Source organism: Pleurodeles waltl, chromosome 6 (genome assembly GCF_031143425.1).
Source record: "Pleurodeles waltl isolate 20211129_DDA chromosome 6, aPleWal1.hap1.20221129, whole genome shotgun sequence".
Classification (NCBI taxonomy): domain Eukaryota; kingdom Metazoa; phylum Chordata; class Amphibia; order Caudata; family Salamandridae; genus Pleurodeles; species Pleurodeles waltl.
The window spans coordinates 618,983,229-618,997,176 of NC_090445.1; the positions used below are offsets into that span (position 1 = coordinate 618,983,229).

General features: G+C 42.0%; 1 protein-coding gene across 1 annotated transcript in view; it reads left to right on the forward strand.

Moving 5' to 3' along the window:
• ARL8A (ARF like GTPase 8A) overlaps window positions 1-13,948 on the forward strand; it is a 155,370-nt gene that overhangs the window by 98,797 nt on the left and 42,625 nt on the right. Inside the window, exon 4 of the mRNA XM_069238941.1 lies at window positions 12,989-13,082. Within this exon, the coding sequence (XP_069095042.1) occupies window positions 12,989-13,082 (94 nt within the window). The remainder of the gene's footprint in view (window positions 1-12,988; window positions 13,083-13,948) is intronic.

Genomic DNA, 13,948 nt, shown 5'->3' on the forward strand with positions numbered 1-13,948 from the left:
GCCAGATGGATGGGCCCGTGGCTGGATTGGTAAAGGGCAGAGAGCTCCAGTCCGACTCAGACGCCAGCAAGGTGGAGGTGGAGTACTGGTTTGGGCTGGTATCATCAAAGATGAGCTTGTGGGGCCTTTTCGGGTTGAGGATGGAGTCAAGCTCAACTCCCAGTCCTACTGCCAGTTCCTGGAAGACACCTTCTTCAAGCAGTGGTACAGGAAGAAGTCTGCATCCTTCAAGAAAAACATGATTTTCATGCAGGACAATGCTCCATCACACGCGTCCAAGTACTCCACAGCGTGGCTGGCAAGAAAGGGTATAAAAGAAGGAAATCTAATGACATGGCCTCCTTGTTCACCTGATCTGAACCCCATTGAGAACCTGTGGTCCATCATCAAATGTGAGATTTACAAGGAGGGAAAACAGTACACCTCTCTGAACAGTGTCTGGGAGGCTGTGGTTGCTGCTGCACGCAATGGTGATGGTGAACAGATCAAAACACTGACAGAATCCATGGATGGCAGGCTTTTGAGTGTCCTTGCAAAGAAAGGTGGCTATATTGGTCACTGATTTGTTTTTGTTGTGTTTTTGAATGTCAGAAATGTATATTTGTGAATGTTGAGATGTTATATTGGTTTCACTGGTAATGATAAATAATTGAAATGGATATGTATATTTTTTTGTTAAGTTGCCTAATAATTATGCACAGTGATAGTCACCTGCACACACAGATATCCCCCTAACATAGCTAAAACTAAAAACAAACTAAAAACTACTTCCAAAAATATTCAGTTTTGATATTAATGAGTTTTTTGGGTTCATTGAGAACATGGTTGTTGTTCAATAATAAAATTAATCCTCAAAAATACAACTTGCCTAATAATTCTGCACTCCCTGTATGTAGAAAAAGGGTTATTTTAGCCTTGGCAAGTACTTTTAAATGCCAAGTCGAAGTGACAGTGAAACTGCACACACAGGCCTTGCAAGGGCAGGCCTGAGACAAGGTAAAGGGGCTACTAAAGAGGGTGGCACAACCAGTGCTGCAGACCCACTAGCAGCATTTAATTTACAGGCCCTTGGCACATATAGTGCATTCTACTAGGGACTTATAGGTAAATCAAATAGTCCAATTGGGTATGATCCAATGTTACCATGTTTAAAGGGAGAGAGCATATGAACTTTAGCACTGGTTAGCAGTGGTGAAGTGCGCTGAGTCTGAAAACCAGCAAAAACAGTGTCCATAGAGTGGAGGGAGGCAGGCAAAAAGTTAGGGGTGACCACCCTCAGGCTGTCAGGTCTAACAGTTTGGAAAGTACTAAAATCAATGCCCTCCCTTGCCATGAGAGTTTTCTCTCATGGCGAGGGGAACATTTTACAGTTTTCACTTGCATTGATGTGCAGTGAATACTGACCATGTGTTCACCCACTCCCTGACAATGCTTACTCTGTCGGGCTGTTGGAGGTTTATTTCACTGCCAGAGAAAGAGTACCCCCACTGTTAACATAATGAATATGTGCCTCTCTCTAAATGAGGTGGCGGACCTTCAGTTTGGCGTGGAGGGAAGTCCATCTCTTCTGGACTCTAGATCTGCCCTTTACTCAAGGGCCATATGAGACTAGTGTCTGATTGACACTGTTCCTGCCCTACTGGACTTTCAGAGGACCCACTAGTTTGAATTTATATGAATCTCTTTATAGGTCCATCAAGATGCCTACAAAATGCAGAGGCTCCCCGCCAATGCCATCCCGCCATCAGGCCACCTATTATGGCTTCCCCGCTGGACCAGCGGGGACCAGGGCCTTAACATTGCAGCCGGCTCTTAATGGTGCCAGCTGCAATGTGGCGGTGCAGTGGGTACAGCAGCACCATTGCGCATTCCACTGCCCGTGATACGGGCAGTGGAATGCGTGATGGGGCTGTGCATGGGGGCCCCTACACTGCCCATGCCAAGCGCATGGGCAGTGCAGGGGCCCCCGAGTCCCCCATTCCGCCAGCCTTTCTATGGCAGTGTTTACCACCATGGACAGGCTGGCAGATGGGGACTCGTAATCCCCAGGGCAGCGCTGCCCTGGCAGATTAAAACTGCTGGGAATGCAAGGCTGGAGGCTGGCGGCAGCCTGGCGGTCAGTGGTTTGACCGTGGCGGCTCCACCAGGGTCATAATGACCAGCTATGTAATGTAGTGCGGTCAGAGGTGCACAAGCTCTTTACATGCGTGGTGATTGTCATGTCTGAGTACAAGGTGAGTGGCATACAGGGTGGGTGATCAGTGTGTCTGTGTAAGTGCTGGGAAGGGGTCTGTATGAGTATAGAGTGGGTTGTGCTTGTGTGAGTACAGGGTGTTTGTGAGTGCAGATTGAGTGATATGACTGCAGGTTGGGTAAGAACTGTGCCAGTGTGAGTGCAGGGCGGGCAGTGCAGCTGTGTGGGTGAAGTGGCGGGCTCTCACTATATGAATACATTATGGTTGTCCTTGAGTTGCAGTGAGAGTGGACTGTGCGAGTGCAGGGTGAGATGTGTTCTTGTGTTAGTCCATGGTGGGGGAGCAATGTGCCTGTGACAGTGCAGGGTGGGTGATGTGCCTGTGTGGGTGCAGGAATGAGGGGTATCTGTATGAGTATAGAGTGAGAGGTGTGCATGTGTGAGAACAGTGTTTAGTTTAAGTGAGCTCAAGATGGGTGGAGTTTGTGAGTGGGGTATGAGTGCCTGGCAGTTCTGTCTGTGTGAGCATAGAATGTGGTGAGGATTTTTAAGGGACGGTGGAAGGTGTGCCTCCGTGTGGGTAAGGCGAGTGGACTGACTGAGTGCATGTTTTCATTGAGTATCACAAGTGGTTCAGGATGAGTGAAGTAACAGGTTTGAATGCACGGCAAACAGGGTTTCGGTGTGCATGCAGGGAGATGTATCTCTATGCGTATGGACAGGGCTGGCTTTAGCACTGGTGGTGCCCTGTGCGACAGTCATTTTTTTGGTGACCCCCCACTCCGTGACCACTTCCTCATATTTCCTCACAACCACCTGCCAAATGTGTCCCTCATCCCTCTGTTGCCCCCCTTTCACATACAGTCATTTGTCTTAAAGAGCTTGTAAAGGCTGGCTTTACCAATCTACTCAGTTATCCACATAAAATATAGTTATGTTCTTTGCAGCAGGCATATTAACCCTCTATGATACTCTATGGGACTTCAAAGATGCCCCTAGACAAAACTCCTCTCCCTAGCAGGAACACTAATCACAAGAGGTATCTTGACATTTGAATTGCTTCCTGAAGGCTGGACGCTCAAGAAACTTGTCAGCAGGTTTTTTTAATTTGCATGTTTTGTAAGTTATTGCTAAACACAGTGCCCCCCTGAGGTCAGCACCCGGAGCGGCTGCACCGTTCGCACCGCCCTAAAGCCGGCCCTGCGTATGGAGTAAGGTGTGACTGGTGAGAGCAGTTTGAGCAGTGTGTCTGAATGCATGGTTTCAGTGCGAATTGCAATTGAGGATGGAGTGGAGTGGATGCAGGAAGGAGTTTGCCTCTAAGTTTAAAGTCAGTTGCACCTATGAGAGTGTAGGGCGAATAGCATGCTTGTGTGAGTGCAGTTGTTTGTCGGTCTAACTATAAAGTGAGTTGTGCCTGCATATGAGCAGGATCATAGGAATGCTTTTGTAGGTGCAGGGTGTAGAACTTTTGCCAATGCTTGTTTTAAGACGATTATTTCATAGGATGCAGGTTCGTTCAGTTCTAAAAACTAAGGCGCTGCTACCCTCTTGTGGTTACTTTGAAAAGCAACCTTCGCAGAATAAAGACGAGATCCCTTTTTTATTAAATTCATTTTGACTTTTCTTTTCTTGAAAATTCACTCCTGATCTCCGTTTCTGATTGTTGTCATTTCAGTGTTGTTTTAATATTTAAATTTCACTTATCTTTAGTATTTTTTGAGGGAATGGTATCTACATAAATTCTTAACTTTAGCGTAGTTTTAGTGCTGCTAAATACATTCATCGATGAGGGAAGTTGTTGCCTGCAGCCAAAGCATTTAGTGTTAAGTCCAAGATTGCTAATTGAAACCCCTTTTGAAGTTCTTGCCTACCAGATTGCTATAAACTGTCGTTGCGAAAGACCTCTTGTAGACTAAATACCAAAACGTGCATCGTGCTTTGAGCCAATTGCTTACAATTTGTAGACTTTATTGTTTCTCTGTTTCTTTCTTATTAAATGGTTTGCTCTACTGTTTTTGTGGGTTTCCCTGTTTCAGAACATAACCTTTCTACCATCTTTTTGATTGGCTGACTTGTATACTTTCACGCCTCACTTTTTAGGAACTACTTTTTTTTCTCACTTAGCGGGGCACTTATTTTCTGAGGACCAGCATTTATTTTTCTTCCTCAAGTATTTACTGCAAGCAACATACACATATGGGAAAGACCGAGGAAGAGAAAAACGAAAAAGCGTCACAAAGGCAGAAAGCAGAAAACGGAAAGAGTGAGCTGAAAGGGCAGGGGGTGGCTGTAAATGGACTAAGGAGGCCCGAGATGGCTTTAGTATTGAGCTGCCTCAGTATTATGTGCTCGCACATTTAACTGCAGTAGCCGCGTGCTCCAGAGGAGAGTTTTGGGCACCGGCACGTTTTTATTTACAAGGTGATCACTAGGGACTGTTTTCCCTCCATCAAATACCCGCCTCCATCCCCTGTTGTCTCGAGATGAGCCAACGCCCCCGCCCCCCCCCTCCATTGCTTCCCTGTATATTGAAATGAAATGCTTTCTTATCCTTTTTTGGCATTTGCTGTAGGGTTGCTGCACAGTCCAAACCTGTGTTGGGTTCTTGATCCCTGGCCACTCGCCATTGCTTCTCTCACCCTCTCAGCAGCCGTACCTTCATTGACCCTCCAACCTCACTGTCCTTTGAATATTTATTTTTAATTACATTTTTTGGAGGACCTGGCAGCTGCCATTTTGAGCATTTTTTTTTTACTTACCGATCCAAGTGATGTTTTGGATCAGTAAATAAAAAATCAAATAATATAGTGACTGAATCATCCCAATGGTGCACATATGCCTGGTGATGCATGCACGCGTATACATTACTGCATAAGCAAGGGTTACTGAAACGTCACAGCTGCCAGCAGCGGTCACAACATTGTGACTTTTTTTGCCAATGAAGCATACGTATTCCTTCTGCTCGATTCTGAAAAAGATCTAATAGGAAGCTGCAACAATTACAGTTTCATAGGAGTAGGTCTGGAAGTATTTTGTGAATTTCATGCTCCTCTCATGCGAACACATATTTCCATATACATTTACCAGTGGCAGCAGGTGCAGTTTTAAAGTGGTGGAAGGTAAATGCCTGCCTCGAATTGAACTGAGTGGCAGAGTGAAACAAGCAAAACTTCACACAAAGGTGGGCAGTGACCTAGCACCCTCTTGTGTGTAATGTGCATGTGCAAGGGATTAGGAATCATCCCCTTGCACACGCCCCAGATCTCAGCTTATTTTATGAGTCCGTAAGTGACAGCTGGGAAGTGATAGGCATCTCCCTCGCAATAATGGATCAACCACGACTGACATTTATTCATACTTTATTATAGTGAACTTGCACCTTACGTTAAAAGTGTTGTCATTATTTTCCTAATTGTTAAAATCACTCTTCCGTCCAATCTAACAATTTTGGGATGTTCCTTACTCTTTCCCACTCTATGAAGATTTATTGTTGACCTTGACAGAAGTAAATTTCACAAAGTATCCATTTTTGGGAATGTACCTTGCAGGTATTTAAATAATGGTTACAAACTCACAGGTATGTCAGTTTTTACTTACTTTGCAAGACATCCCAGCCCTGGAACGTTCACTCCCCATCGTTGTGATTAGGTTTTCTTCCATGCAATATTGCATCATGCTGATATGATGTAACATGAGTAAAACATTTTGCAATTATACATTCAGCTTTTTGAAAACAACATGTGAATTTGTAAAAAAAAAAAAATAAGCCATTGAACACCTGACTTGCAGTTAGGTGTCCAAATGACTTTGTGAACAAAAAATTTATACTTCAAACGCTATATGTTTACACCTATGTCATAGTGTAAATTTAATTTTTTTTTAAATCTCAAGAATTTCTAGATTCATTGTTGGTAACCTGCTTAAGGCATAGCTTACCAGAGGTACTCACATGCATGTGTAGTTGGGCATGGTGAGCAATTATTTATTCGTGAATTTTTACCGTAAATATGTTTCTACATACTACCTTTTTTCTATATGGAAAATGTTTGCCTTCCTGGAAAGAAATATCCTCTCCCAGGGATCCTACCAAATCTGGTGTGCTCCTTCCCCATCCCCTCTGTAGATATGGTTTCACCCCTGCCTTTGAAAGGAGCAAATATCCGCATGAGCTCAGGCTGTGCATGTGCCTTGAAAAAGGTGGAGAATATCCACAAACTCTGGATTTGTTGTTTTTTAAATGCAGTTCTGTCCTAGAAGGCCACCTTACCGTCTTTCTGAGCAGGTTTCCTTCTATATAATATTTTTTTGTGCTGCATTGCCATACTATGGGAGATTGTGTGTGCTATAAAATGCTATATACATGATAACAATAACGCACTGACTATGTAATATTACTCATGGGTTTAGAATTTCTAATTTTGTAAACTGCAACACTAAATTTACTCTGGTCAATCATGACATTTGTACATGTAAGTTGTACTTAACTGTACAAATGGCTTTGTGAATTGCGTCTCGTATCTGAGAAGGAATTGGCATTTTCTGTAAATCTGATATATGTTCTAATCCTCTGTACTTGCCTGTTTTAGGACTACATCATGAGAGACTCTAATGCTGCTGGAGTTAAGCTCTGGCATGTTTTCCACACACTTTTTCCAAAACAGTTTTTATTGCTACAAAAGAAAGCTTCATTGCACAATTTGTAAATTTGCTTCACCTTAGCAGACAGCTTAGTGATCGTGTGTGAAAAATTGGTTCTTTTAATGAAAATAAAGTCATAAGTAGTAGCTATCTCCTTTTTAAGCCTTGTCTAGAGACAGGTTTAACTGTGTTGCCAGCTTCATGTTTTCTAAATAAGCTATAATAAAAATGCATACATATTTATACGTACAGATGCTTTCATGCAGGCCTCTTGCATCTTTTGGTTAGTGCAAGTGTCATTCACATTTTGCTTTTGCCCTTCAGAGCATAACCAAGGGGGCAATGGATCAGGCTGCCCAGGTGTTGCCTCTAAGTGTATCATTTTCCTTGTGCACATCCACCTAAAAAGTATTGTTAGCGCTAGTAGGCAAATCTCTGCTTTTATATCTGCTTTTATTTCATGTTTTAGTAATATATTCCTGCTACTGGTCAATTTGTACTTATTTTATTCAGTCATATGCATGAAATTTTTAGACTGCTGCATTTTTACTTTTAATCACTTTTACACGTTTATTCCATATTGTATATGTTTGTAAAAAATCAACAAAATTAGTAAATAAAAACGTATAAGTCTCTCGAAGACCAGACCTGTTGGCTTTGCTAAATCATATTTATCATAAACTTTAAGAGATTCAGTTACAGTCCTGCATGGGTGTCAGGGCCAGACTGGGAACCCAAAGCAGCCCTGGCAAATGTTGTCAGACCAGCCCCTACAGGATGCATGGCGAGTGATCCTGACCACTACAATGAGGTTTGGGGAGTTCCCCTCCCCTCAAGAAAATGTTGAAAAAAATTAAATTACATTCTACAATACATTTTTCATTCTATATTCTATTGTATTAGTTTTTAAAGCATAGTAAATGATGGCCTTACGGTGTATCAGGATACAGCAGCAATCTTTATTGGGGCTTTTCAATGATTGTCTCACCCTCACCCTCTAACAATGCCTCTCTTCGCTTCATAGCCCCTCTCTAACATATTTCATTTGTTTATAGCTCCATTCTCACCATCATAGGGTGTTGGGGCACTTTACATTGCACACACATACATAGACAATGAATCATACATGTGTAGATCGGTGTGTAGAAAATGTTGACAAAGGGGACTACAAGGTGTGGGATTCACATGTCATCGATACTGATAGGCATTTTTTAAGAGTGCTTGATCAGGGGAAGAATGAACTAAGGATTCAGAATGTAACACAATGGTTAGGGTTGATTTTACTAATAACAATGTATTTCTACCCAAACAAACCCTTGCTAAAAAAATAAGGATAATCAAAGACTGGTGAAAAAACATAACTTTCTAACCTGTATCATGCAGTTTGCAGACAGCTCTTTGATGACACTTCATAGCGAACTGTGCTAGATTATGACTGTAATTCATGAACTGCACAATAACAAAAGGAGCTCTGTGACAAAAGCAGTATCCCCCTGAGCTATGCATAAAATACTGTTCTGTCATCTACATAGTACACAATCTTTGCAGCAGGCATAATAACCCTTTGTGCTACCTTCGATCAGTCATAAGCAGCACTAGACAAAACTCCGATCTCTCTCCAGCAGGTACATTAATCACCAGTTATCTTGGCACTTTTATTGTTGCCTGATAACTGTTGGCTATACAAGTAACTTTGCAGTGCTTTTAAAACTGCTGGACTGCTATAACCACCTCCCCACCCTACTAGTAACAAAACCGGCCACCCCCCCCCACCCTTCAAGCCTCCCGGGAAAATGCCCAAAGCCCGGTACGGCCAGCCTGGCTTTGTCAGGTGTACATTCCTGAGCTAGCAAGCTCTTTACAAATAGGCCTGGGCTGGACTGATCGGAGCTTTTATTCCAAACACAATCCTTGAAGTAGAAGAAGGACTACGATGAAACCAAGAGCTTCTGACCTTGTATTCCAAGATTAAATGGCTCATTTTCAAAAGGACAAAGAGCACATTTGCATAAAATGGATTGCAACATAGCCATTGTTAAAAAAAACAAAGCAACAATTCGCAAAACGAGTATTTCTGAGGGTTCTGACTATGTCCTGCCATGCAGTCTATTCCTTGTAATACTATTCCATTAATTATTCCATAGTGGTGTTAAAGTGACACTCTGGAGATCTGTAAGATGCTGATTATAAAATGACAGGCCTTTTCTGCTTCACCTTCTCCCTCATCGACTCTTAGCTAATTTTTCATTCTTATTCCTCACTGTGATAAATGTGTACGCATCACTTTAGAAACCCATGTGCAGAGCATAGGGCATTGTCCTGGTTGTTGCTGCCATAAAGTCCATAGAGTTGCTTCTGAGTCTAGCATGTCGCTTTTCCACCAGGAAAACTCTATTTGTAAAGGGAGTAAGTATTTTGTAAACGATATTCCTTGACAAAGGAGGGGTCTCTTGTTTGTCTTTATTACATAACGCACAATGGCCCATATATATACTTTTCTTGCACTGCATTTACATCATTTTTTTACAAAAAAGCGGCGCAAACTTACAAATAGTGATGCAAATGCGGCGCAAAAAAGTATAAATATAGGTGAATGTTCTTTAGCGACATTACACCACATAGCGCTCAAAGTCACAGGTGCCACTGCTACACACAGTGGTTTATAATTAGCCAGCAATTGGCTGGGTGTGGACACTGCACTGCTTTCCCTTTTGTTGGGGGTGTGTCCAGTATGGTAGAGATGAGCATTCAAGGGACAGTGTGCAGAGCTGCTAGTTTTGTCACAAACCAAAATAGTCAAAAAATATGTCCAATAGATTGCCTTCATTGGTAGTATTTGCAAGATTGCCTCAGTGACACGCCGGATAATTTACAGGTGGTGCCCGGTACAACAATCTTTGTGGTGTCCCTCCATGACCTGCTCACCAGATTTGCTCACTACCACCGTCTAAAACAGCCCTTCATCTCTCCATTGCTCCTCTCTCACAAACTCAAACAAACCCCATTTTTTAGCAACATTAGAAATACATTATGAAAGATTTGGAAAAAAAAAAAACATAACGTCCTAACCTGTGTCTTGCAGTTTGCATGCAGCTCTTTGATGACAGTTCAGGGGCTACTGTTCTATATAATGATTGTAATTTATTACAATAAGATCTCGATGACCACAGCAGTTACATTCTGAGTTATCTACATAAAGTTGTGTGATCTACATGGTACACGCTCTTTGCAGCAGGGATATTAACTGGCTGCACTATCTGATGATGAGGCAAAAGTGCCGTTAGACAAAATTGTGATCTCTCACCAGTAGGAACATTAATCATCAGAGTTACCTTAATATTCTTGTGCTGGTCAGCTTCAGGTGCGGCTGCACCGATCACATCGCCCTAAAGCTGGGTCTTCATAGTGCTACTCCTAACTTCTGCTTCCTGATCATAGATTTTGTTCTGTCTCGTTTTCATCTAATATCCTGTATCTCTCTTCACCCCACAGCCTTACACCGTTTCATAGCACAGGCTGTGGGTTCTTTATTTGCTGTTCCTCTGTAAATCCCACCTCGCCTCTTCCATCTCCTGCTATCTCATATCCTCAGCATAAGCTGGCCCTGCACCTCCTTGCACACCACGAGCAACATTTGTGACAATGGTCACTGTTGACTTCTACCCTTTCATCTGATACATCTTTTCTGCTGGTCCATGTTACCTGCACCCTCGACAAAGATTATCCTGACCCTTCCTCAGTATCACAACTGCTTATTTGTGACATCAGATGCTGGTTGTCTTTTTCTGGACGACCCCCCTTTTTAGGCCCAACACCCGTTTCCCATCAGAACCTTACTTTTTTGCTCTGGTTACACCAATTAAGAGTATATTTTGAAATCCTGCCCCGACCATTCAGCTGCATGACTCTTCATTCCCGAGGTAGACTCACTGTCCCAAAGAGACTGGACAATGCATGAGCAAAGACCTCAAAACCAAGGGAGTGCCACTTGAGTGAGTTTTCATCACAGTTCCTGGCCCACAACTCTGTTCAAATTAATGGAACCACTGCAAATGTCTAAGAAGTGATAATTATCCCCAGTGAGTGAGAGGGTACTCCTAGGTGTGGGGGTTCCCACCAAAGAGGTAATACCGAGGCTTAAACTCAAATCAAATTAGCGAGGCTGTTCTTTAAGACTTGAACTCACACAGGAAGTGATTATGCACTCATGCGCTGAATTTCTCACCCAGTAAATGGGTGCTACAAAATGTAACATTCACACCCAATGAAACTCGCACGCTGTAAGAGAGAACATGCATCAAAACGTGCTATTCTCACCAAATGAGCAAGCTTGTCCGCAATTGCTTTGGCCTGTGTTCCGAGAAGTGAAACTCACACCCAATGAGTGAAAGTATTTTTTGCCACAACGCTCACTCCTAATATGAGGAACTGTAGGAAATTGTTCAACTTTACACTGACTGAGAAAGACCGCACGTCAATGTGTAACTTCTTGATATGAGGGAGGTTGTACTTCACGAAACAGTTAGGGAAACTGTGCTCTAAGAAGAGATAGTAGCACACACTGATGTTTCGCAACCAGTCATGATCCACTCTGCTGCCTCATGCTCCCCGGTGCTTCAAAAGACCAGCAGTCCAGGGGTATCCCCGCTGGGGTGTCATGTTTTCCTGTGCGCGTACTTGCCATTCCAGCACGGGTCCATGGACCCCAGTCTGCCTCTACCAGACTTATGCTTCAGGATGGAGCAGCCACTGCAGGCAGATGAATCCATACCAGAAACGTGTAAGTGCTGCAAACCACAGATGCTTTTATCACCACAATTATTAGCATTCAGTTTTACCTAAAGGATGAACCATAGATAACAATAGAAAGAAATAACGACACAGGAATTACATGAATAGAAACCTGGAACAGTCCAGGGACGAGGAGCAAAATATAGTCTAACTATGAACAAATGTTACTAAAGTAGAGAAATGAATATGCTTAGGAAACTACAAACTTAATTGTTTTGGTTTTATGAGGGAATTAATCATATCCAGGTGAACTGGTGTAAGTATACAATGTATGACACCAGTAAAGGATTGAAAGAAGTGCTTTCCAGAATCTGAGTAGACTCTTCTGAGCCCCTAATAATGTCTAGAAAGGACGGAGGAGAAGAACTGATAAATGCACGGAGGCCAAAAGAGTGCAAGAGGAAAAGAGAGAGGGGGATTATAAAAACAATGTTGGGGAATTAGATGAACATTTAATTGGGAGAATTGGAAGTAAGTGGAAGGGTAGATCAATGATATCTAGAAAGAAATAATTGAGATCAGAAAGAGAGAAATATATAGGGAGAGGGGATGAAAAGGTCTATCTAAAAAGTTTGAGTACTGAAATAATATCAAATTCTTTTGATATGGCACCATCTCACCAGCTGTGAGTACAGATAATTGAGGCATACTCAGGTAAATTAAGAACATTTAGAAAGAAATTAGAACTATGGCTGGATGGATAGGGGCCAGAGCAAGGAGATTCATATATCCGGATAGGATTGCCAGACTAATAGGTATAAATTATTGATGGGCTTTATAAATATGAGATATAAATATAATGCAAGAACTGTGGATTGATAGAGATAAAATATCTAGCATGTCCAGACGTTATACATGCCCACGAGGAAGGAACATTTGTATAATCTACAAGCGGGTGAGGGAAAAGAAAAGTTTGTTTTATCTACACTAATGATTAAATAATGAAAATTAAGATACCAAATATTCACAGCATGAAAGAGGTTCATACACTCATCCATAAATAAATAAAGCTTGAGGAGGGATTACAAATATATCGAAATCAGTTAAAACTAAAGACCATCCATAAAGGAAGGAGGACGGTGATGAATATATCAGTTTGGGAGAGAAGTTTGAGGAGTGAATAATTTTCCGGAAAGGATAGACTGACGGAAATAGGTATTTAGAAATGAATTGTTAACCAATACGCACGAGACATTTGTTTGTAACGAGTATTCACTTTCTCCTCATGAGTTTGTACACTTTATATATCACCTTAATCATAGCTCCATGACAATTTAATGAACAACAGTAAAATACGAGAAAAGTGGTGGCTTTAAGGGGGAAAAATGCACTAATTGTGACTCACCGCATGTATCATTGCAGTTATATGGTGGATGCAGCAGATCAGGAGAAGACAGAGGCCTCCAAAAATGAGCTTCACAACTTATTGGACAAGCCCCAGCTGCAAGGCATCCCTGTAAGTAGCATTTTTCACTGTGGTGGCCATTGTATCCACTTCCCTCCATTCTTGAGCAACGTATGCTTTACACCTTTTTTAGATTTGTATTTTGTCCCAAGGAGTGTTTTTTATTCTAGAACGTTTTCTAGAGCATTTTTACCAGCTTGGACATTCTTTTGTGGCTTTTGATCTCCCACTGGCTTATATTATCTCATGTAAAAACCTATGCTCAAAAATATGGTGAGAAGATTTCAACCACCTTGGCATTTCTCCTCTCAGCTGCCTCTACTGTGAGTTTATTATTCTAGAGATGTGATATTCACAATGTGAAACTACAATTTAGATAATGACAACCAAATGTGGTAACACACCAAGGGCCATATGTACGAACACATTTTCCAATAGACATAGAATGGGTAAATCCCTTTGATGCATCTGGCCCCAAATTCTTTATCACTTTTAAACGCAATATGCATCACCGGAACCCTCTATCTACATCCCTTTAGCTTTTCAAATTCTATTGTGATTTTTTCATACATAAATCTGAAACCAGTCTCTCCTTTTGTACGAACGTTAAAAACACCCTGTACTTTTCCCATGCTGAGACACCCACACAATATGCCTCGACTTGGCTATGGAATCTGGCCTTGCTGTGCATGCAACCCACACACAAAAACAGTAGTTTAAATGCACTTCAAACCTGAGCTGCAGCTGTTCGTTTTATGCTTGGTACCTGCATGCAAACCTGTTTAGTCACCATACCTATAGTACCTAATTATATGCCATTACATGAAACTTACAAAGCTCTGCCAATGAAACTCTTTGTGACCTGAAACATATTTATTTGGCCTCACTCCATCAGCCAAAGTATATTGCCCTATTTC